Source organism: Argentina silus (genome assembly GCF_951799395.1).
Source record: "Argentina silus genome assembly, chromosome: 10".
NCBI classification, from domain to species: Eukaryota; Metazoa; Chordata; class Actinopteri; order Argentiniformes; family Argentinidae; genus Argentina; species Argentina silus.
In genome coordinates this window covers 15,440,239-15,465,640 of record NC_139664.1, presented here as the reverse complement: position 1 = coordinate 15,465,640, position 25,402 = coordinate 15,440,239, and the positions used below count along the sequence as shown (strand labels likewise).

The window sequence follows — 25,402 nt, the reverse complement described above, 5'->3', positions numbered from 1 at the left end:
ATACTGCACTACTACTGATCATATATTGCACTACCTGTAAATACTGTTCATTGCACTTTCTGCTATTTTGCACTTCTGGTTAGACGCTAACTGCATTTCGTTGTCTCTGTACTTGTACTCTGCACAATGACAATAAAGTTGAATCTAAATCTAAAAATCTAAAATACAGCTCATATGCTGCTACACTGTTCATACTGCAACCTATTTATTCTGCTTATAATGCCACTGCTTATTCATATAATGCTTACACTGCACTACTTATACTATACTGCACTACTTACTGCTCATATACTGCACTACCTGTATATACTGTTCATTGCACTTTCTGCTTTTTTGCACTTCTGGTTAGACGCTAACTGCATTACGTTGTCTCTGCACAATGACAATAAAGTTGAATCTAATCTAATAAATGAGCACATGGAATCAAGCAAAAATAACTATTACAGGTACATCGGTTAGTGAGAACATATTCGTGCATGTGTTTTGTTCGTGTGGTTTTTTTCTGGCTCCCATTGTGACACTTGAAAAGTGTACACATCTATCACTTCTTATCATCTATTGCCATGACCTTAATGATAATGAACTCATAAATGTTGATGATTAACACATTGCTGAGTTCTGTGAAATTCCATTTTTTCCTACATTAAAATCACTCTAGTTGTATGTTAATGCAGTCTCATTTCAAGTGTATTTGTATGTAAAACTAGAAAATAAGTTCCAGAAGAAATGTTGTGGGCTTGCAAAGTCTTATTATGGTAGTGGATAAAGTTAAAGATTTGCTTAGATGAACGGTTAGTTGGTCTATTGGTTGGTTGGATAGATTATTTGATAGACAGATAGGTAGGTAGATAGATAGACAGACAGATAGATAGATATAATGAGCCTGGGGTACTTCAGTGGAATGGGTAGAAAGTTGGTTATTTAAGTGGTGAGAGTGGTAGAGTTGGTTGGTTAACCAAATTAGAGTTTTTTGAGTTACAAAAAGCTTAAAAGTTTAGTAGGTATCAGAAAACTTTTCTACCAGAAAATTTCTTTTCAGGGTTGATGAATATTTTCTGGGCAGTTGAAAGAAAGTGAGATACAGTAGGTTGGTTGGTTGGTTGATTGGATGGATGAATGGATACAGTAGTTGAAAGGTTAGATAGATATAAGGTCATAAGGTCAAGGTCATAGATAGAATGTTAGATAGATAGATAGATAGATAGATAGATAGATAGATAGATAGATAGATAGATAGATAGATATGGACAGGATGAGCCAGGGGTAGTTTCGTGGAGTGGGTAGAGAGTTGGTTGTTTAACTGCTGAATCAAGCCCACTAATAATAATAATAATAATAAATATGAGCAATAACAATAGTTGGACTTGCTGAAGCAATATTACTATACAGTACTATGACCTTAAAGGTATATCCTGGGATATGACGTCACGCCTGTGAAAACAGAGTAATTTTTTTCAAATATATTGTAGTGAACAAGAGCGAACCATTCGTCTCCAAAAACTAGCCTAAAGTAAACAGCTACCTGGATGAGAACCAAATCTATTTGAATTCTACACAAGATGCTCACAATTGCACAACAAATCTTTGAACAAAACCTGATGCATGGCCTGTCACAACATGCCCTACTACCTTTAAGCGTTGTCCATCCATTAGTCATTTCCGTTATCAGGCAGAAGTCCATCAATGTTATTTTCCTCAATATACCATACAGCCTCAGTTGCTCGAGAAACAAACCCACATCCCATGCTTGGTTTGTGACAAATTGTCTGTTTTCCATTGATTAAAGTACTTGCCAATCAGGTGAATCATGATTGACTATACATTGACTGCACTTCTTGCAAGGACAAACTTGCCTTTCTGCAAAGTGCAGAGGTTTGGCCTTGGATAGTTAGAGAGATAAAGATTTTGAGTGTTGATGGCCTTTATATTTCATTGGTTTGTCTCATCATCCCCAGCATTCTCTACAGGCCTATCCCATACAGTGTGACTGGTCCAACTACACCACTTTATGTAAAGTTGTATATGGCCTTATGTACAGTATCTCTGTTCCGCCATCCATGTTATCTCGATTGAATAATAGGAGCATACAGGTTATGCTCTCACCTGCCTGCCTCAGTGCTAAAAGAATACAGTTTCTCTCCTCTGATCAATGGTGAGTGTGCAGAGAACCAGCTCAATTGACCCTGTGGTAGGATTGGCAATCATCTTTGAATGTAATCAGAGGGCTCTCCTTCCTGTTTTGGGAGTAGTACTCTCATGTACAATGATCAAACCATTAAAGGGAAATATAGCCTATTCATTTCCTAGAGGAAAAGAGTAAACCATATTTATGAAATGTGTGTGTGTGTGTGTGTGTAGTCCTTTTATATGCCACATGAGGTCCCCATATAACTGCACTCCAAAATATGATACCTGTACTATACTTTCTCCTTACAGTGCCACTAGCACCTTCTATTTCATGCCCTAAAATGGGAATTCGTACCTTAGCGATTTTTCATTTGCTAGAGGCCTATTGGAGCACTGCTAGGATCCTTGACAACTTTTACATTTCAATTTCCAAATATCGCTACGTGCTCTCTTCAGGTGCCATTGATAGGGTTGTGGAACCAGACGGAAATTTCCATCATTTGGCTCCAAGACATAAGTAACAGAAGGGACATGTGAAACTCATGATTCATCTAGTGAATACTGTACTATGGACTGCTAGTGTTTTTCCATGACGCATCGGCGATGTACCGGCAAAGGATTTACCAATCTCGCGGATGTGACGTCATTATGCTTAATACATTCTTGATGTATAAATGAGACATTCTTATGCACCTTCACACATTGCATTTTCTATGTTGAAGAACGGACTGCTGAAACCAATTTGCACTTTTATAAATTAACAATGGCACCGACGATGGATAGACATATTAACGGTACGTATCCAATTTAACTTGCTCGTATATTAATGCATAGGCATTAGTGAATTGAGAATTGCATTGGAAGAGTGAGTGCAAGACAAATGCGTGTGGACAGGTGGGCTAATAGGCTTTTAGCAATGCGTGCAATGAAAATGTCATGATTGTTTTTTTTCTCCTTTTTTTTTTGTATTGCTTTTTTTCTAGACCAGAGCAAATACAGGGCAATAGACATTCATTAGTATTCACAATTAACATATTCCCGCAGAATCAACTAAAGAAATAATAACAAATATATGCATAGGCTAATAATGTAAAACATAATATGAATATAGAGTAGTAATAAAAAATAAAAAATAAACTCTATCTTTATTTAAAAGTTCATGCTTTCACCCAATTTGCTCTGCCTATGCTCCCACCCCCCAATGTCATAATTCATGATGTCAAGTTCCTTTCTTGGGTGGCTTTGAATGACTTAAAGCATCGAGTTTGTTTCCCAAGTGATGTGTGACCTGTCACAAAGCCTTTAGAATAGTCAGTGAGCGAACAGGTAATACTCGTTGCCCACCTCAAAGAAGGATGGGCAGCGGTGCCAGCCACCTACGCAAAGTGTCGCTCTGCGGAGGTACAGTACTGAAACACCCGAATATAGACAACATTGTTTCCTCAATGTGGGTAAACTATAGAAGCCATTTTTGAATTTGAAAGATTGAACGATTGACGTGCTTTCCCCCCACTTTGTGATTGGCAAGGCAAAGGGGAAGGATTTTGGCAACCTTTCGCCCCCCCTCCCGCCGCCCCCTTGTGCACGTCCCTGCACCGCAGCTACCTAGGCTAAATAGTACAGCATAGGCTAATAGTACATGTCACACATCACGGGATCAAATATTTCTTTCATTTAAATTCCTGCCAGTCATTATCTGGTTCCCAAGCTTCCTTTCTCAGAAAGCTTTCGCAATGCTTTCTCAGAAAGGAGTGTCTGACATTCTTAAACAACAAAAAAGTCTTTTCCGATAATCTTGCTGCAATGTATCCATTTCCTCAAATTGTGATGGATCTATCCTCTGATCATAAATAAGGACACATTTAAAACACAGGCAAATAATAATAATAATAATAATAATAAAAATGTTGTTGGACAGTAGTTATCTACACCGCTACATGGCAAAAACTACTGAAAACACTACTAAGATTTGAATTCAGTTCAACTACCACCAAGCTACAGCAAAATGTAGTTAATATATGCCATTTAGCTGACACTTTTATCCAAAGCATCTTACATTGCAGTGAGCGCATACATTTTTCAGTATATATGGTCCCAGCGGGAATCGAACCTACAACCTAAGCATTGTTAGCAGAAAGCTCTACCAACTATCTCTACAGACTAACAGTTGAGCTACATATAGTGGAACTACTCCCCAACACTGAGAAGGAACAGTACAATGAAGAACAAAGTACAAATCATTGACCCATGAACTCTCTAAATCTGAACTGTTCATTAGAGGCCTCCAGTGAAGACCAGAGCCATGTGGAGCTGGAGCATCCGGGGAAGAGCCCACCAGCGCTGGTGGATGGTGTGGCCCTGAATGGCCCAACGCTGGACACCCAGGCTGCGGAGAGCTTCCTGAAGGAAGCCATGTCGATCATCATTGAGGAGGGTGTGATGAAGGCCACTGACGTTAAAGAAAAGGTAGATAATAACAATATATTATAAGTAATTGAATTTACCGTATATACCGCTTTTTCAGACGCTGAAAGAGTTTTACATGTTGTCGTGTGGAAGCTCACCTTGTCCACTTTCCAATGTGTTTCTAATGTCCAACCCTTGATAAAACGTGAACTATAAAACAATGTAAAACATGATACGTCTAAGCAGTATGGTTTATGCACGGTTCTCCCTCAAACTTTCATCATCTGCATTGTTTTGTGTTGTCTCCTGAACAGGTGTGTGAGTGGCGAGCCCCAGAGGAGCTGAAGGAGTTGTTGGATCTGGAGCTCAGAGAAGGGGCTGAGGCTGATTCTCAGATTCTGCAGCGCTGCCGGGATGCCATTCGATACAGTGTCAAGACAGGTTGGACTCCACTGAGCCCCATTCTAAACTCAGCCAAACCCTAATCTTCATCTTCCAAACTCCCAAACTAGCCTGGCCACCACTAACCCAGCCCAGCATAGCCCAGCCCATGAGACCTGAGCTGCTCTAGTCTGTACTCCATGACCCAGCCAGGCCAAACAGCCAGGCCTGAAATAGAAACAGAAACAGTGACAGGGTATACAGAGCTGGTGCACTCCTGGTTTCAAGTATCAATTTATATGTACGCCAGAAATAGAGTTATAGAGATGTTGCATCGTTGCGAGGGGATGCAGTACTGATAAGGCACCATAGAAATAGAATGATATAGAATAATTATTGATGATAATTCTATTTCTCTGTGATGCACCACACACATTTCTGTCAGAGGATCATTCATGACTATCTCTAACCGTGGTTTTGTATTTGCAGGTCACCCTCGTTTCTTCAACCAGCTCTATGCTGGTTTGGACCCCTACTCACTGGTGGGCCGTTTCATCACAGAGGCCATCAACCCCAGTGTGTAAGTAACAAACTCTGCCATATCATTTGATTTGTGTGTTTATTTCAACATCTAACATTTACACTTCATACAGTAACTCTAACATAGTATTTCTGCTATTATGCACTCCAGATGAGTCCTCAGTTTTGGATGTTGTCTCTTACGCTTGAAGATCGATTTGAAAGTCTTACTTGCGATGATTGTAATGTTGCTCTGGATAAGAGCGTCTGCTAAATGACTGAAATGTATATGAAATGAAATGAGAGATATCTGTCAGGCTTTATCAGTCTGTACAGAATAGAGTGTCATATTGTGGCTGTGTTGTTCTTCAGGTACACATACGAGGTGGCTCCCGTGTTTGTACTGACAGAGGACGTCGTACTGAAGAAGATGATAGAGATCATTGGCTGGGAGGAGGGAGGGGATGGCGTGTTCAGCCCAGGTATGTCAACCATGTCATCAAAAACAAACATTTTTGTTGAGATTCTGTTCAAGTGCATAGAGATGTTACTGTAGCACCTCTACTGGAAACCTACTCATTCAAGTGCATTTACTGTATTGATATCGTGTTGCGAATGTAATTTTGCTGCAAGGTATGTTTAAAATGAATATATTTAAAATGATATTGAAATTGCATTCTTGATATATTTGGATGGCAAATGGAACACATTCATCTTGTGGCCCATTTTCAGACAGGTCTATACTGTAGGGCCTACAGTACCCCCAACATCCAGGCAAAGCTGCTCGGACATTGAGTGATTATGTCATGTGTTTTTTTCCTTCTGTCAGGTGGCTCTGTGTCCAACATGTATGCTGTCAACGTGGCCAGATATCAGAAATGCCCTGACGTCAAAGAGCTGGGCCTGTCTGCCATGCCCAGGCTGGTCATGTTCGCCTCACAGGAGGTAAGCACACAGGGCCTTGGCCAATTATCGGTTACTTCAGTTAATGGCAGTTTTTACTTCAGTTAAAATCAGACCACACACACACCCCAAATGTTTACATTTACTATAACTATATGTCTTGCTGATGAAGACAAACTACCGTAAAGTACATACTGAACCTAGGCATAAAGTGTAGTTTTGAGATTAATCAAGCCTGTCTGTTGCTATCTTAATGAGGCCAACACCTATCATTGTGGTGGCTTGGGTCAGATAAGACCACAGTAGAAAGTAAGGCATATTTTAGTATATATTTGAATGCAAGAAGTCCGAACGAACTGGTCCACCTGTTTTTTTATACAGGTTTTTCCAACAAGTCAAACTCGGTGTGATGCCAATTGCTTTTTAAAGAAAACGTTTAATAATGCATGGAGTTTCTTTGTTAGAGCTGATACTGTAATAAGCTCTAGACTTACTGTTAGTACTGTAGTACTGTTCATCCCGTGGCATACGTTGTAGTTAGTACTGTAGTACTGTTCATACGTTGTAGTTTGACTCACTGTTTGTCATTGGTTGTTTCAGTGCCATTACTCTGTTGCCAAAGCAGCCGCTTTCCTGGGAATTGGCACCAAGAATGTTTATGTGATCCCAACCGACAAAAGGTATGCAGGTTTACTTCAACATCACCCTGGTGTTGAGTGTGCACAATGAGTGGACAGCAAAACCAATCTGATACCTGACACTTTGCTCTTTTCTCTTGTCATCTCTTTTCATCTCAGAGGGAAGATGATTCCTGCGGAGTTGGAGAAACACGTTAAGCGAGCCAAAGATGAGGTGAGGGAGATACTTTCATACGGGTGGAATAAAGAAGGTTGTTTGGGAGTTAAATGCTGGGACAGTTTGGAGACTACTGTTGAAAACACCCATACAGAGTCTAGGGAAGGCTGCCATGTGTGGCCAGGGTTATCCTTGTATTGGCGTGACCATAGAAATAGAATTAGAAATAGATTATCTAGCTCTATTAGAGTGACACAATGCTTTGGCCCCCAATAATGACCTGGTGTCATTGCGTTCACAGGGTGCGCTCCCCTTCATGGTTAGCTCTACAGCTGGGACCACCGTACTGGGAGCCTTCGACCCACTGGAGGAAATCGCAGACATCTGTGAGAGACATAATCTGTGGTTTCACGTGGATGTAAGTGCACATGGCAATTTATTTGTTTGTTGAACAAGTGACTTCATTGATTGATTGATTGTATGACTCAATCAGTCACACATTCATTCATTCATTCATTCACTCACTCACTGTAGTTCATTCATCCATTCATCCATTGGTGGTAATGGATGAACTATTTTGTTGTTCATTCACTCTCTGTCTGACTCTTATCTGGTCATTGACCTTCCTTCCTTCAGGCATGCTGGGGAGGAGGGGCCCTGATGTCCAAGAAACACAGACACCTTCTCCAGGGCATCCACAGGTAAGTCTCTGCTCTCCATACAATATGTAGCTACTGACTACATCCATCCCAACACAATGGTTCTGATCACTCTCTAATGGTCTTGTTTGTGTCTTAGGGCCAACTCTGTGGCATGGAATCCACATAAGATGCTGATGACAGGTCTACAGTGCTGTGCCTTCATGGTTAGGGACAAAACGGTAAGCCCAGCACAATCTTATCAAAGAAATGCAATCAAGTTTGCAACATTGAACGGATCCATCCCCAGTGAACTATGATAACCTAAGCAGACACTGATATTTCTCTATGGTTAGAAACATAAACACCACCTCTACATATTTGAAGCCACTGACTGTTACATAAGCCACTATCTATGAAAATATAATCCAATAATTACATGGGAGGGGCAGAACAAGAAAGAGAGAGAGGGAGAGGGAGAGAGAGAATAGAGAAAGAGAGGGGGGGGGGGGTTAAGATAGGATTAGACTCTTTGCCAAACCAACACTACCTTTTGATGAGCACGGGAGGGTAAAATTCCACTGCAACTGAAGTCAGACTTAATGTCAGAGTGTGCAATTCCACTTGAGTCTCAGGTTACCCCTCTCAGTGGGTGTGAACAGGTTAGCCAAAGAGCCAAAGGGTCACAGTTATTTCAGAGGCAACCAGACACACGTCTGACTGAGCTGTAGTTACCAGCTGCTCATTTTTCGGACAGTATACAGTACTCTGTAATATACAATATGTTATGTCATGATGTTCCATTTTCTCATGTTATATTGTGTTCAGTGGAGGCTGGTGGAGGGAGAAATCATAAGATAGGCTCATTGTAACCCATGGAACTGAATGAGGAACGGTATCGTATGAACACGTTGTGTTTGATACCATTCCTCATTCCCTTAGATGCATTACAATGAGCTGTCTTCCGATTTCTACCTCCACCAACCTTCTCTGATGGCGTTGTACAGTAATAGGTCTTCTTCTTTTCATCCTTCTTTTCTCTCTTCCTCCCCCAGGGTATTCTTCAGAGGTGTCACTCTGCCCGAGCCTCGTACCTCTTCCAGAAGGATAAATTCTATAATGTCAGCTACGACACGGGGGATAAGGTCATCCAGTGCGGTCGCAAGCCTGACGCCTTCAAGTTCTGGCTGATGTGGAAAGCCCTGGGGACACGTGGCCTGGAGGAGAGAGTGGACAGGGCCTTTGCAATGACCAGGTCAGTCTGCCATGCCTAAACTATGACCTCTGTACGACCTCTCTACGTTTCACTTGTGCCTCTACGGTATCACAGAACATGAAACAGTGTCAAATGACGTACCTACAGAATATTATGGTCATGCGCACATTATGTGCTTTGTGTAAATACAGTAGCACTTGACCCAAATTGGTGTTTACTCAAATGTTCAGTCAAGATAGTATTAGCCTGGCCCTTAATGTGCATGGCACTGGCAACCAATTTGCTCTAAAGTAGGTGCAGCTCAGTGCAGGCTGGTGGAGGTAGAAATCGGAGGACGGGCATGGAGTAGAATGAGGAATGGAAGGAGGAATGGTATCATACGTGTGTGCACGTGTGTGCAGCTGTAGGACTTTGAATACGATACTGAATCCCATAGAAACAGAATGAAAGCATTCGTTCAATCTGACTAAGAGAAAAAGGCATCACAATTTCTCAATTCATGTCTTTGCGTATGCAATATTATAATGGTGTGTGTTTTAGGTGCTTAGTAATGCTTTACCCTGATCAATGTATGTGGTGGGAAGGACGCTGCGTCTGCTCTGTCCCTGTCTTCTGTTCCCTCTCACCACTTCACCTGATCTGCTGTGGTCACTGTCCCTCTGGCGGGAGCCAGAAATAGACTTTCACTGACATTAGTATCACTGTGGCTTGCGATACTGTATTTCTATCCAAATGTTATGCATTCTATTAATTGGAGTTATACATCTTTTTAATGAGGTGTAATTCTGCACCTTGCTGGCCTTAAACAAAGGTCATAAGTTGACTCTACAACACCTCTTGCATCCCAGTATTAGCAAGCTTTGCAGAGGCATGTTGTAGAGTTAGAGAGTGACTTGGTGCTTTAGTATGCAGCATATTTGGAGAGGAGCCGGACTATTTATGGTACTTGCTTGGAAATAAATTATGTACAGTACAGGTCATGGCACCTGAGCAATTCTGTGTGGCCTTTAGCTGTAAATCCCTGATCCGTCTGAGCGGTGGTCACCTTTATGGATCAGATATAAAGTCTGTGGGGGGCAGAGCACCAAATTAGAATCAGTCCACACGGCAAGGCCTATTTTCAGACCATGGGACTGATACTCCACATTCCCCTAGGCTTCATTCATGGGCATATAATATGTTTTTATCTTTATTAGTCTTGACACACTTCGGACTGGGGATTTCCTCTGTGTTTGGTGTCTGTCTGTCTGGTAGACAGTGCACTCTAGTGGTGGCTCAGAGAACAGCAGGGCCAGTGTGCTTTGAGGCAGACACACCAGTTTGTCTTCTACTGAAATCACTGACTTTGTGCATATTACTAGATGGTTGTGAAATGTCTTGTTTCTTACAATCCTTTACTTTTTCTAGGTATCTTGTAAAGGAGATCAAGGAAAGAGAGGGATTCCGTCTTTTGATGGAGGTAAGAATTCCTAAACTCAATGTAACATTTCTTATACAATTATTCCTGCAACAGAAGACTGCAAACAGAACATATTGGTATTAGTCTTATAAAACTATAAACCAGGTCACTCCCTATAACTAACCATTGCATAACATGCACATTTCAGTGATTTACCAATTTGATTTTGTATCTGCAGCCTGAATACACAAACGTCTGCTTTTGGTACGTTCCACCAAGTTTGCGGAACATGCCAGAAAGCCCTGAATTCTGGAAAAAGGTCCATGTGGTAAGTGACAGGACATTTTGACACCACTTCATATACACTGCCTTCCCCAATGGGGTAATAGGCCTATTGATAAAGCTCTGCCTTGGACAACATACTGGAAGTTGATACTATTTGATGGTGAATCACAAAATACAAATGGATAGCCTATGCCCATTATGATAGTTTTTCCAACTGCTGAAATGTATTTAATTAGTATTTACTTAACTGCGGTGCTTAGTGCAGTGTTTAACCAACATGGGGCAACTAGCTACCTCACGTCAGAGAGCCTAACCCAATACAGATGACATAGTTTAAGTTATTGACATGAGGAACAAGATTGCCTTCTGAAAAGTTCCATCTCCTTCATATCAGTGTATGTGCTCCTCCTTACCCACAGGTGGCGCCAGTGATCAAAGAGCGCATGATGAAGAGGGGTTCTCTGATGGTGGGCTACCAGCCCCATGGTGACAAGGCCAACTTCTTCAGACAGATCCTCATCAGCCCTCAGGTCAGCAAGGAAGACATGGACTTCTTCCTGGATGAGATACACAGCCTGGGGAAGGACTTGTGATCACAGCAGGGTGAACCAGGGGGTGTGAAATGTCAAGCTTGTCAGCCTTCCACTTCTTGTCTCCATAAAGGGGTTTCACTTGCGTTCTCCAACTGTATGACGTGCCTTATTATACTCTATATCGATTCCATTTTAATTTGAAGTGCAGGTAGTTAGCTAAACACTATAACCAACTCTTAAAAGCATGTGTTACGGCTAGTACACATGCAGCCTGCACAGTTCTAAAAAACGCAATAGTGATCTCAGGGAAGTTAGGGTTGATGAGGGAGGGTTTTTGTCCTTGTGAAGTTACTCGATGGTGCTACTACTGTAGAAGCGAGCAACAATGTGTGTGAGGGGTCACACAGATGGAATGTCTATGTCAACCTATCCCAAGGAAAAAGCTGTATGTTGGTGTGCTTTTTAGGACCAAGTTTGACAGTAATGTTCCAATCATGACCCTCCGCTTGTGCCAGAAACATTATTGGAAGTAAAGTGCTTGCTTTCAAACATTTCTGATGTAGCAGATGTGCAATCTTGTAGCAACATATTTAAGATTTTGAATATATGAAGAAAAAGCAGAGTTTATTGATTTGTAACATTTTCATCGAGTTTATCATTTAATTTGCTCTAAAAGACCAACTTGTTTACAGGGAATGAAATCATGATGTGCTTGCTGCAATACATGCATATATGACATGACCGTTTGTAATTTGTATGTTATTTTTACATGGTGAATTTGTTTTGTTTTGGTAAACACATATCTTACAGTATCTTGTCCTCGTAATTTGTCTGTGTAAAACCTCTAAGGTGTGTTGTAATACAATTCCTTGTTCATTCTACCTCTAATAGAATAGAACTATAACCACAGAAGACATTAGAATGACACATTAGAATGACTAATGACTTCAATTCTATGGCTCTAACTCTCCAACTGGACATGCCCAGGTTCAGTCATTAACAAAGCACATTAACTAACAATGGGATGGGCAGTGACCCTGACCAGTCAGAGTGCAGAGCATTGAGAAAGAGAGAGAGAGAGAGAGAGAGAGAGAGAGAGAGACAGAGAGAGAGAGAGAGAGAGAGAGAGAGAGAGAGAGAGAGAGAGAGAGAGAGAGAGTAAGCTCCATAAATGCTTACAACGTAAATACCAGGAGTGAAGAACATAAAAAAAATGGAATCCAGACAAAAAAGTTAATTATGGACACAGGATGTCTGCCCAAAGAGACTCAGTAATTCCAGGAATACACTTGCAGTCACATGCCAGTCCTGAAGAAGGCGTTGAGGATTTGAAATGGAAAGGGAACAAAAGAGAGGGATGTGTCAGGGTGTGTGTGTGTATGTGTGTGTGTGTGTTAGGGGGTGTGTAAGGGGGTGGAGGGCAGGGAGTGACGGTGCCCGCCTGTTCTTGACTGCCCTTAGAGACAAACACAACCAGGCTATAGTAGTATAGACATGGCTGCCCTGTGATTATGGTCACGGTCCAAACTCTGGACTGGAATGTCTGAACCGCACGCGCTCAACATAGCCTAGAGCAGCTCAGGCTCCGTCTCACAGCTCTCCCTCTCTCTCCACTAGAAACATAATCATGCTACAGGACACACTCTCAATGGAGAGGTTAGTACGCTCAATCGAGTGTCCATGCAGTACTTGACCTTCCTTTCTGGCATCTGCCGCTTCACCAATGTCGACTTTCAGTCAATTGTTAATTGTTGTATGGCTTCACAGCCCATACCTGAGCTCAGATGTTAACCCCTGCTATACCTGAACAAAGGTGCAAACCCTAACATTATGTTACATTATGGCTATATTACATGTGCGCGTGTGCGTGTGTGTGTGTGTGTGTGTGCGTGTATGTGTGTGTGGTTGACTGATTTCAGATATTAACAAGATAAGATTAGGCATATTCAATTCGAACATAATGAGCTGGCTGGTTTAAGTATTATTATCCGCTGACTCAGAGATCAGACCAGGTGTGATTCCTGAACTGGCTCTAACCACAAATCTGTCACCTCAGGCTGCAGTCTTCAAACGGACGGTTGCTATGTTGGCAGCAGGCCATGGTTCCCATAGCGTTGCTGTGGGGATGGAGGGTAGATATACTGCAGGGCCTAACAACCAGACATACCTTCTCTGCTCTGTCTCACGGTGTCTGCCTGGAACGCCCTCAGATAGCCAGGAACTTGGAACATTCAGCCATTAAACAGGAAAAACACATCTGCTGTTTAACCATTGACTGTAGGTGCACATCACAATAGCAGCACTGTTAGTGGGAAACCTGGTCTTGGTAAAATATACTATCAAACCCACCTATAGTGTGGTATGTCTGGCATGGTCAAATGTACCATTAAAGTCCACATGTACCAGGGTGAAGTGAGCAAAGACAATGAACAAAGACCATCTGTGTGATTTCATACCCTTAGATTATGACATAAGCAAAGGCATAACAACAACGTTTAGTAAATGAGTAAATACAGAAATACTTTATTCATTACAGATTTACAATATCTTACATATTACAAAGAAGGGTAAGCAATCTTTGGCAAGACCCTCATTGTTCTGTTGATAATGCAGACAGCCAGAGTGTGTGAGATGCTGCTCTGCCCAGACGCAAACGTAGTGAGAATTGTTTTCCCTTTTATTGTACTCTCTTTTGTACAGTTATTGTCCTTATTTACATTGTGCTTGTTTAATTGGCAAACAAGTAAAAATGATTAGACTATTACTATGTATAAACAACACACACACACACACACACACATTCTGTACATACACACTTACTGTACACACACACACACACACACACACACACACACACACAGACACACAGCCACACAGCCACATACACACACACACACACACACACAGACACACAGCCACACAGCCACACACACACACACACACACACACACACACACACACACACACACACACACACACACACACACACACACACACACACACACTTTGAATACCTGCTTGTGTGGAGAGAGCCCACAGCATCATTGGTGTTAAAGAAACATTTCTGCTAATATTTGGCTCATTACACACGTAGGTAAAAAAAACCTTGTCATTAAACTCCACCAACATGTTAGAATACATGAAAATGAACCCTTCTGCTATGCATAGGTATCTCAGATAAAGTGCAAATGTCTTTGGTTATAAAACGCTTTTACATTGCCTTGTCCAGTCCTCTTTCTCAGAGGAAGAGCTTCGGTGGGGAACATATCCAAGCACTGAATACATACATACAGTACATACTGTACACACACTTGGATATCTTCCAGTTTGAGGCTATTTGGTGGGGCTGTTTCCATCCCATAGCACAGAAACACAAGTTCCATATGTGACATTCTGATTCTCAGGCATAGACAGGTGAATCGTCGCTAACAGAAGAGTCCACTGGTACTTTCTCTTGTTCTGGTATCTCCTCCACTTCTGATATCTTCAGTTGTTCTGGTATCTTCTCCTCTTCTGGTATTTTCTGTTGTTCAGGTATTTTCTCTTCTGAGCTGCTCCGGCTGTACAGTTTTTCCAGCTTTTCCAGCTGGTCCAACTCGTCCTCTATATCGCTGAAGCGTTCCGCCACACACTGTGCAGTGAGCCTGGCCTCTGGGTCGTGGTCCCAGCACTCCTTTATGGTGGCGCACACCACTGCCACGCCCTGTAGGGAGCGCAAGAGAGCAGAGCCTCAATTAAATATACTTATTGCACATACAGCATTAGAGGCCTGTGTCTTTGTAAGTGTGTGTGTGTGTGTGTGTGTGTGTGTGTGTGTGTACCTTGTCGTTTATCCAGCCGTCAGGGATCTCCGGGCGTGTTCGGTCTCTCAGGACGTTGTCCTTCATGCTCTCCACACAGGGGTGCTCTCGCACCTTGGAGCCAAAAGGAGGCTCGTAGTCCTTCACCTCTGTAATGCAAGCACAAACAATCCAATTAACTATCTACCACAAAACTCAACCATCATAACAGGTTATGGCAAAGACTAGGATCAAAGAAAGTATTCATGTTCTTCAAATGGAGAGATTTTAAAATTCAACTGCATCTTCCTATGAGGTAATGAATATACATAGAGAGCCATTGAATAGCTATAGTTTCTGTATCGTTAGGGTTAATGCATTGGCACAAGTAGTGCTGAATATGGGAAATAAAATAACTTTTATGATGCTTCCATGAGAAGAAAACTTGCTCTGGCACTTCACTGGAGATTGTTTCAGAATCAACAAATCAAACAGCCCTAACAGGCAATTAGTTCCGACCTCAGAAGTCCAAAACCATTCAAAACATTGACGTTCTAATTTGTTTTCTTTTTTTTCATTCTGAAAACCAGTGGAGGAAAGAGAATGATCACAACAGTGAGCCAAAGAGTATAAAAAACAAAGTTCTGGGACATTTTCCAGACCTCATGAAACTGAACTCACAACAGCTGCAAACTCTGTTAATCCTGAAGCCTGTGGTGTTACAGTCTATCAGGTTCACACTGGTAATCAACAACTGATCTGAGACCAGTGAATCTAGATGCATCTCCACCGCAGGAAGGAAGGACAGGGCACCCAATAAAACACAGAGACAAACATTGTCATCATTGAATAATGATAGCTAAAAATGTTTTCACTGAGACGGAGAGCTAACTGTTCTATTGAATGAATGACTCATTGTGTGAAAAGGACTTCTCTAACTGAATCAATGACAAGGGATTCACAGTGCTGTATGTAATCCTAATAGGAGTGGTCAACACCCTCACTTAACATCAGCAAGTTCCGATAAACGCAGCGGTTTCGCTGTTCCAAGTTTCGCTGGGAGTGTTCTGTGGTCCTGCCCAGCTTTATAGACCCACAGGAAGTGGAGAGGCCAGCATGGAACCCCCGGACAGGAAGTGAAGGGCCAGGATTGGGACCCTGTAGAGAAGCTGACTCCACAAGCGGACACTTCCTGTTTTTGACAAGTGGACTTCCCCTGTTTCAGATTTTAAACAAAATCCACCCACCCCAGGAGATATTATTTATGCTGGGGCAGGCCATTATTGTCCTTCATTCTCTGCTATTCAGGGCCCTGCTGAGTTCTTCTAAAAATGAAATAAATACCACAGATGTTTAGCTGGCCTTAGCACAATTATTTGGAGAGGTCTGGTGTGCCTCAAACACGTGAAAGCCTCCAAAAGTATGCTTTGACAGAAAGGAGAAAAGGCCCATTTCAAGTCCATTTCCAGGACTGTACACTACAGTGTAACTGATGAGAGAGGAGGATACTCTGGGTCTGCTCAGCCCTAAAGTACTCTGTTGACACACAGCAAAGCAAGGGAGAGTAGAGCTGGAACACAGAAAGCTTCTCATTACTGTGTGTGAGGGAGGCACTTTCAAGCCCATTTAGGCCTACAGGATCGCACACACTTTAATGTAACTGATGAGAGAGGGAGGGTACTCTGGTCCGTTTCAGCGCTACTCTGTTGACAAGCTCTACTCTGTTAACAACATAGAATAGAGAAAACTGAGCCTGAACACAGAAAGCTTCTTATAACTGTGTGTAAGGGAGGCGTTGCTACACCACAGGCCCTGCGAGATGCTAGCTATGTGAAGAATGCCGTGGTTTTTCGGGAAAAGATGTCACACAGACTTGAGCGCTCTCGCTGGGCCTCAGAAACCAGTTCTCCCAATCTAAAGGAGGGAAGTGGTTTACGACAGTTTCCCTTTCAGATTATCTGTCTGAAACCTCCTCGGGTCTGCTGTCTGAACCTCTGTCTGAAACCTCCATGGGTCTGCCGTCTGAACCTCTGTCTGGAGCAGCAAGCCCTCAGACGACAACGGGATATAAAGCAGCTGCACTCTCCAGAGAAAGTTATAGGATGAATTCTTGAGGTTAGATTGAGGCTAACACATTATGACCCAGGCCAGTTAAGATTAAATGTTGCCCATTAGCAGTAGTGGTGGGTTGCAACTGTACTGCAGAAAAGAAAGCCGTGTTTACAAGGCCAACCCGCATACTGTAGCAGACCTGTTCAGACAGGCGTGAAGTGATCAACTAAAACTGTATCAAACAGACACCTCAAACCTTTAGGAGCCTGAATTGTCTGCACCGAACATGTGAATGTGAATCATTGGTGTTCAGTAACAAAGACGTAGTAAAAAGCCTTAAGTATGTTCTGAGTGGGAGTAGTCTGTCGGAGCTGTGCTGCTCTAGGTAATTCAACCCCACTGGAGATGGATGGTGCAGCTACATGGGGCCCCAGCCACCCCCAACCCCAGCCCCCTGCCCCGGCCTCAAGCCCTGACACCTGCTGCCCAGCTGCTCCCCACGTCTCCCCTGGGTCAGGAGGAGCATTCCCAGGCTGGCACAGTGGCAGCCGCCTTGCCCTGCTCTACTCCACCGTCCGGACCAGACCGGGCCCAGCCCAGGACCAGGTCGGCCCTACCACACCCCACCTCGGGCTAATTCAGGACACGCAAATTACAGTACACCCAAAGAGAGAGAGAGCGAGAGAAAGGGGGGGGCGGGTAGAGAGAGGGAGAGTGAGAAAGAAAGAGAGAGAGAGAGAGCGAGAGAGAGAGACAGAGAGAGAGAGAGAGGGAGAGAGGGGTGGAACCACAACAACAACAACAACAACACAGAGTTGTATTTCCAGCCACCAGTTCCCCTCCCTTGGCTACTCTTGTTGGGGTTGGAGTGGTAGTAAGGCCAGGCCAGACAGGCGACACACACAGTCCCAGACACAGAAATACTGTAGGGCCACCCCACCCCCCACCCCCACACACACCCACACACACAGAGCGACTCTGGGTGCTGGAATGTGACTGTCTGGGTCTAAATGTCTCAGGCTCCTTTAGATAAGCCCTCGGTAGTGAGGTAGGAGGACGTGCCGGGAGCGTGTCCTCTACTGGCCCAGCAGCCAGCCTATCTGATCACTGTCTACGGCCGAGACAGGCAGGGGCATGTGGGAAATACACAGACCCAGCCCCCAGGAGTGTGTCTAGAACATGAGACACAACCCCAATTGCCTCCCATGCGCGTTATGGTCTTTTACAACGTCCTCCCCTCTGTGTTTTCACGATGGAATACAGATTCCAGGCATTCAAGAAGACTTTCAAGCCTATAAACCCCCTACCAGAGAGGCATCCCTGCACAACTCCTGCCCAAAGAAGGGCAAGTGTTCTGATGGTCTATTTCACATATTAGACATTCCACAGATTCCTCCTGTGGACTCAGGAGCTGAGGTGGAGTACCATCACACAGCTATTTAAGAACAACCACTGCACAACAGGAAGCAGCGGTGGTCAGACCACTACAGTATGCGGGCCAAACAGCGCCATCCAATCTCTCTGCCGCTCAAGAGACAATGGACAGAGACATGCCAAGAAAACAGAAAAACAAAATGCCACAAGGTATTGGGGCAATGAGGAACCTTTATAGCACTCGCTTTCCTTTCCAAGGGAGGAAATCGCTTAATGGATACTCAATAACAGTATGTGCACAGTAACTCTATGTGTGTATACACAAAGAATACACAGAACCCACCCATTTCCTGGATTTAATGAAGAAAAAATAAAACTTTGGCTCAATCAAAAGGGGTGGAGAAGTCAAGTCAATGAGTCAGGAGTCAAACCCCCGGGTGCTATATTTGCACTGGACTTCCAGAGGGGCCTCGCGGTTACAATTTAGCCTACCTATCAGCTAGTGTCCAGCCCGAATGAGTGCTAATCTGTAAATTCCACCAACCGCGGTTGTATGGCAATAAAAGGATCTCGTATCAGTGGAATACCCCACCATGTTGTGTCCTATTGGCCCATGTGTAGTCTGTGAGAGTGTTGACTCACCACCGATGGCGTTGCACCTGGAGGTGATCTCCCACAGCACCAGAGCCATGGAGTAGACGTCTGTCTGCTTGAACGACTCAATGTTCTCCAGGTTCAGCCTAGACTCCAGCACCTCTGGGGCCATGTATCTGGCTGTGCCCACCTGTGGAACAGAGATAGAGAGAGAAATAGAGAGAGAGAGAGAGAGAGACAGTCAGTCACACACCTGAATCACCACAGCACTCTCCTGAAGAAGACTACTAGAGTTTCACACCTGTCAAACTTGTGTTTTTCACAAGGAGAAAGGTCATAATATCAGTGGTCTAAATGACAAAACTGTGGTGCCAAAGACAAAATGATTTAAATGGTATCCCCTGAGTCATATTATAAAACAGTAGGAAGATCTTACGTTTCATTGACTTGTATGTGTGCATGATACACCAGTGACACATACAGTAGCATAAGATAAACAGTGACAGTGCTATCCTCTCCCCAGATCACTGAAGAGGGCATTAGGGAGCGAGAATGTAGAATAGAGTGCTCTTCAGGGATTAACACAAATCTATTTTTTCCGGTTGTGAAGGACGGTCATGTGGCAGGACTCCTCTGAGCTTCCTCCAGCAAACAGGAAACAAACAGAGCAGAATTGATCTTCGGCCAGAGACTCCTACTGGATGTTTACATTCTAAACCCACATGACTAGGCCCAGTACTTACAGTAGGAGAGACAGATACAGTACAGTAGAGGGGCTTTCACAGACGCAGATTAAGCCTCGTCTTGGACTAAAACCCACTTTCAATGTTGAAACTCGCCCTTTTGATATGAAAATAATGTGTATTTAATGCACAATAAATGTATACGTCATGTGAAATACATGTAGTTAATGTGTATGTAAATGTAATTCCAAAAAATGACCTGAGGGGAATAATTGATGCAGGGATTTACATAAGGGAAATTTACATGGTTTGTTAACCTAAAAAATGTCAATGAGAGTGGATTAGACCTGAGTCTTAGCGAGTTAGTCATCACCCTATCACCTGTCTTCAGAGCATTACCAGTCTGTGAATCATACAATCAGAACAAACACTGGGAACAAAGGTCACACACAGATGGAGTGCCTGAGGGGAGTTCCCCTGCATGTCACAATACACACAGCTGTTCTTCTCTCTATCTGCCAGTGATCTACTGTACACAGTCAGCATCCAGCTCTGTCTGTCTCACCAACACACTCGCAGACTGCACTGAGAGTTGGGAGCAGCAGGCACAAACAAATACAGCTCATATCTCAAAAACCCAGAACTAAGATATCATAGTGGCATGACATACTTACAGAAATAGAATAACACAATACACTACTCCAAATATCCATACAAAATGACACTGGGTAGTAGAGCTTGTATTATAGAGCTCAATTGCCTCCCTGCTGCTGTAAAATAGAAACCTCCTCTCACCTGCCCACTGTTGGCCAGGTCGTCCACTGACAGGGAGTTGTCCAGGCGGAGGCCCAGGCCGAAGTCACACAGGCAGCAGGTGAGGTCGTTCTTCACCAGGATGTTGGAGCTCTTCAGGTCTCTGTGGACGATGGGCACCTTGGGCCTTCCGCAGAGCGTGTGGTCGCTGTGGAGGTGGGCCACGCCGCAGGCCAGGGACCCCCCCAGCACCTTCAGGTCCTCCCAGGAGATAATGTGGCAGGTCAGGTACTGCTGGAGGTTCCCCCAGGGGTGGTAGGCTGTAATCAGCCAGTACTGCTTCTCCACCTTCCTCTCCTCCGCCGTCAGGAAGTGCAGCACGTTGTCGTGCTTCAGGTCAATGTCGGAGAAGATGTCCTTCTCGTTCTTCCACGAGGCGTACTCCTCTTCGGGGAAGATCTTCACGGCGACCGTCTCGAACTGGTCGGGGGAGCTCTGCTTCAGCTTGGCCTTGTAGACCTCGGCGAAGCGGCCCTTGCCCACCTGCAGGTCCAGCTCGATGGGGAGGGGCTCGGTGTTGTGGTTGATGTTGTTGGCGTGCGTGGAGCTGCTGTCAGAGCCGTCGTCATCGATCATGATGGCGCAGGCGTCGCTGCAGTCCAGACCCTTGCCTTTGCGCTTGGGCTTCTTGCTCTCCCACTCCAGGTTGAGCTTGCGGCGGCGGTAGACGCGGTACCAGTAGAACATGGAGATGACCAGCACGGCCAGGACCAGGAGAGGCAGCAGGCTGACCAGGATAACCGGCACCACGGGGGACTCGATGGTTGGACCAATTACTGGAAAACCAGACCAGACACCATGAGGGTTAGAGACCGTATAGAACATGAATATAGAATGTGTTGTGTAGAATGTAGAACATGAGAATGTGTAGCCACATAAACAGTGCGGTGTGTACAGTCGTACCATGGTAAGAGCAAGCATGCTGCAATGAGTTTAATGTGTCTAATACCACACCCTAGTGACCTGCTACACGGAAAAGGACGTGTAGGACATCAGCTGATTTCATGTGATTTACGAGCTTTAGTACTGAACGTGAGACAGTAGGTAGAAGCAGGATGTTCCACAAATAGAAATAGGCGCTGCTCTTTGATAAGGCATTGTGTTCCACAAATAGTCAACCAAACCCTTGTGTTTCAGTAACTGTACATTATGAAGTTGGACATCATGAACGCCGCACTGCCTGCTTTGTATTCTGATGACGTAAACACTGACGTGATTACCTAAGCTTAAAGGTCACGGTAATAATAATGACATACAGTATCTGAGGTGTAGATTTGAATAGAGAAACCCACGACCTCTACAGATATCTGTGCTAGGAAGTGTGTGTGTGTGTGTGTGTGTGTGTGTGTGCACCTGTGTGTGTGTGTGTGTGTGTGTGTGCGTGCACATGTGCACATGTGCACGTGTGTGCGTGTGTATGTGTATGTGTGCGTGTGCGCGCGTGTGTGTGTATGTGTTTGTGTGAGTGTGCGTGCGTGCGTGCGTGGGAGGGGAGGGGAGGTGGGCACTGGGCAGAGGGCACTGCCACCTCTAAAGCCTGGTGAGACTGGCAGCCCACCTCTGGCCTCTGGGTGGAAACAGTAGAGAGACTGTGTGCAGCACATTGGCACCTGTTCAATGGCTGTCTCAGTCAGTCCCTCAAAGGAAAATTACCCTGGCGTACCTCACCTCAGACCTGGCTGGCACCTTTAGGCCCTGGCACTGCCGCGCCAACCCCAAATAGAGAGTCCCTCTCTGCCAGCTACGTGGGCAGTGAAGTGGGCGTGGAGTTGGGACTGGAGTTCAACTCTCCCTTTCTCTTTGAACATGTACCAGCACCAGCCCTTTCATAAGCTGAAGGGATATGCTGGTGTGGTTGTGCAACAGACAAATAAAATGTTGATTGTGTGGTCGGGTGTGTGTTTGGGGTGCGTGTGCATCTGTGTCTGGGGGGCAATTGTTTAAGAACGGTTTATGGCTTTAGGGCTTAGCCACAGACACAAATACATAAACACATTGGCTGATACCCATACTCAGATACAGATTAGAGTGTATATTGTAGGTAAACAATACACACAATGAAAACCTGGTGATTGAGGAGGATCACTAAGGCAATGCATTCAAACTGTTTTTGGAGTGTAGGAAAGGGAGACCAGAGTTTTTTTTATTTAAAGTCTCAAATAAAACATACTTTTGCCGCCTGGTATATGCCAAGATGTGTCTGTAGGTGTGTCTATATAAAGGAAGAAAGAACGAGAGAGAGAGAGAGAGAGAGAGAGAGAGAGAGAGAGAGAGAGAGAGAGAGGGAGATGGAGAAAATAGGGGTAGTGCCAATCAAAGAGTGCCAAGAGAAACTACTAATGAAATGGTGCCTTTTCCAATCAGGATGCCAGCATCCATGATCGCACTGTTCTCACGCAGAGCTCCCTGTGGTTTGACAGATTATTCAAGCTAATAAGACTCTACTCTCCTCAGGGCCTGTGATTAAACATATCAGTCTGTGTGTGTGTGTGTGTGTGTGTGTGTGTGTGTGTGTGTGTGTGTGTGTTTGTGTGTGTGTGTGTGTGTGTGTGTGTGTGTGTGTATGTGTTTTCACAGGGATTTAGATGCTCGTGTTCCTTAAGTCTCTGACTCACAAGTAGGCTAACCCTAACCCTAAATTGCTAATTACCTCAACATTCATAGTGTATTCTGCATATAAGGGAATGTTAGTGGACAAATTAAGCAGAAACACATTTGCTATTAAAGTGAATGAGCCAGACATGATTTCATGTATAAAACAGGTGATGGAGGGATGGTGAGGAGCCTTTCCAAGAGCTGTACTGGTAGAGTCTGAATCTATGTTGAGCCAGTACGCCTGGAAAACCAGCCCTAAGTGAGTATGTGTGTGTGTGTGTGTGTGTGTGTGTGTGTGTGTGCGGCGTGTGTGTGTGCGTACGTGTGTCTGTGTGCGTGCAAGTGTGTCTGTGTGTGCGTGCATGTGTGTGTATGCGCATGCATGCGTGTGCACGTGTGTCTGTGTGTGTGTTTCAGACTTCCAGACATACGAACGATGATGTCAAGGTCAAAAACGAGAGTTTTACAATTCTAATAAGGGTTCGATAACGCATCATAAAACACATGAATACAATAAATACCTTGGTCATGGAGCGGCATTCATAAACGTTGACTCACTGTCTGTACAGTGGATCTAGAGCATTGCTCTAGATTGGTTGTAAAAACGTTTTTTTTTTTTTTTTTTAGTTCCAGTTGTATTTCCTGTATGTTCTCTATCAGACGGTACAGGTGTCTCCTGATTAGCAGCGTGGTGAGACTTACCGTAAGGCACACCGGAAGTTTCAGTGGCGGTACCGTGGCAACAAGTGTTTCACACCATTCTATTCTATGCATATCAGATTAAAACATGCACCTCGAATGAGCAGACAGATGATCTCATACAATGAAAAATGTATGTTGATAGCGATAATCTGAGTTGTGCTTTGGAATCGACTTTTTGGGGTAACAGAGCACGTATGTTTGATATCATTCTTCATTCCATCCCATACACGTGTGTTTGATACCACTCCTCGTTCCATCCCATGCATTACAATGAGCCCGTCCTCCGATTTCTACCTCCACCAGCCTCCCCGGATAGACTGTATTGTGCCTGTTGTATTGTGGGAGCTGTCTTTGTTTACCAGTTTACCTCTTGTATAAGTCATTCAGTCATTCCCATCAACATGTAGTATTAATAACTGTTCTTTATCATCACTGATCTCATGTTCAGACGGCGTGTGGAGGAATTCTGCCAGAGAGAGATCGCTAACATGGTAACATAACTGAGCGTTGGGATCATTATTTATTTGTTATGGTAACAGCAGCGCTTTACAACCACGACTGGTCTGTAAACATGTCTCATATCTCCTATCTATTCCTTCATTCCTTTCTCTCTCTCTCTCTCTCTCTCTCTCTCTCTGTATCGCTCTAATCCTCCCTCCTTCTCTCCCTTCCTCTCCCTTTTGCTCCCTCTCTCCCTTTTTCTGTACTTAATTTTCCCCCTCTTTCTCTTTCTCTCCCTCTCTCTCCTCTCTCCTTCTCTCTCCCTCTCTCTCTCTCTCTCTCTCTCTACCTCTCTCCCTGTCTGAGTTTGCCTGTGAGTCACTCCTCTTTAAAACTGTCTGCTCTGTGACTGCAGGCCAAGATTCCACAGCGAGGGGGGGACTGTAAAAACTCACAGACTGGAATATTACGAGAAGAGCTGTTTTCCCCTCCATGTCTTCTTCTTCTTGTTTTATTATCAAAATAGCCAACGGCAAAAAATACTTTGAGGGCTGACGATGAGAATGATATTATTCATATTCAGGTGTTCAAAAATAACCCGCGGAAGCTCTGAGACACAGAGTGACATCGAGCACAAAACTATATTTTTAGTAACTGTAACAAATGATATCTAGAAATAATTTATTAACTCTCTTCCTCACATGGTTTGAAATGACAATCTTATCTTGCTATGGAACGGCCTTAAACAAACCCTGACACTGGCAAGCTCTGTGCTACGATAACTCATATTTTTCATTTCAATATTGACAACGCCTCACTTCCTAATGATGCTGTCAGATTTACAACCTCAAAAAAATGTGTTTAACCGGGAGCAACACGCTCCGGCAGACTATCTTTGTGAGTCCCTTATTAGAAACAACTGTTTGTTTTGGTGAGAACCCTGATCCACAATGATTGACATCTGTTTCTCTGAGTCTTTCTTTTAATCTCTTGAACATCTCGGTGATCTACTTTGTGCAATAATTTGTTTACTGTTTATTATAGTGTGTTGATCCACCCACACACAGGCACACAAGGTGTTTAAGGTGTTAAAGTAATGCAAAAAACACTGTTACAGGCGATCGTCATGACAATGTTATGCTGGGGACAACAATGCCTGGCATTTGT

General features: G+C 43.8%; 2 protein-coding genes across 4 annotated transcripts in view; one reads left to right on the top strand and one right to left on the bottom strand.

Annotated features, from left to right (window-relative positions):
• The first annotated feature begins 2,786 nt into the window (after positions 1-2,786).
• csad (cysteine sulfinic acid decarboxylase) lies at positions 2,787-12,014 on the top strand. The gene is made up of 15 exons (XM_083678130.1): positions 2,787-2,921; positions 4,406-4,593; positions 4,848-4,974; positions 5,404-5,494; positions 5,806-5,915; positions 6,263-6,378; positions 6,937-7,016; positions 7,134-7,188; positions 7,433-7,549; positions 7,768-7,832; positions 7,930-8,011; positions 8,825-9,024; positions 10,393-10,444; positions 10,623-10,712; positions 11,089-12,014. Exons 1-15 carry the CDS (start codon positions 2,891-2,893, stop codon positions 11,260-11,262), a joined length of 1,578 nt encoding a protein of 525 aa, XP_083534256.1. The 5' UTR covers positions 2,787-2,890; the 3' UTR covers positions 11,263-12,014.
• A 1,926-nt stretch (positions 12,015-13,940) lies between these two features.
• LOC310811106 (TGF-beta receptor type-2-like) overlaps positions 13,941-25,402 on the bottom strand; it is an 18,445-nt gene continuing 6,983 nt past the window's right edge. For all 3 annotated transcript variants that reach the window (XM_083679152.1, XM_083679154.1, XM_083679153.1), the window contains 4 exons: positions 20,480-21,273; positions 19,050-19,191; positions 15,024-15,151; positions 13,941-14,905 (listed from right to left, as the gene is read on the bottom strand). In XM_083679152.1, the coding sequence (XP_083535278.1) occupies positions 14,603-14,905; positions 15,024-15,151; positions 19,050-19,191; positions 20,480-21,273 (1,367 nt within the window). In that variant the 3' untranslated portion in view covers positions 13,941-14,602. The remainder of the gene's footprint in view (positions 14,906-15,023; positions 15,152-19,049; positions 19,192-20,479; positions 21,274-25,402) is intronic.

Bases quoted from the DNA above. Each gene is read 5' to 3' on its own strand.
- csad (XM_083678130.1), top strand. From the start codon at position 2,891: ATGGCACCGACGATGGATAGACATATTAACG. The intron at 5,495-5,805 runs GTAAGTAACAAA...GTTGTTCTTCAG, and splicing joins GAGGCCATCAACCCCAGTGT to GTACACATACGAGGTGGCTC. The intron at 5,916-6,262 runs GTATGTCAACCA...TCCTTCTGTCAG, and splicing joins GGATGGCGTGTTCAGCCCAG to GTGGCTCTGTGTCCAACATG.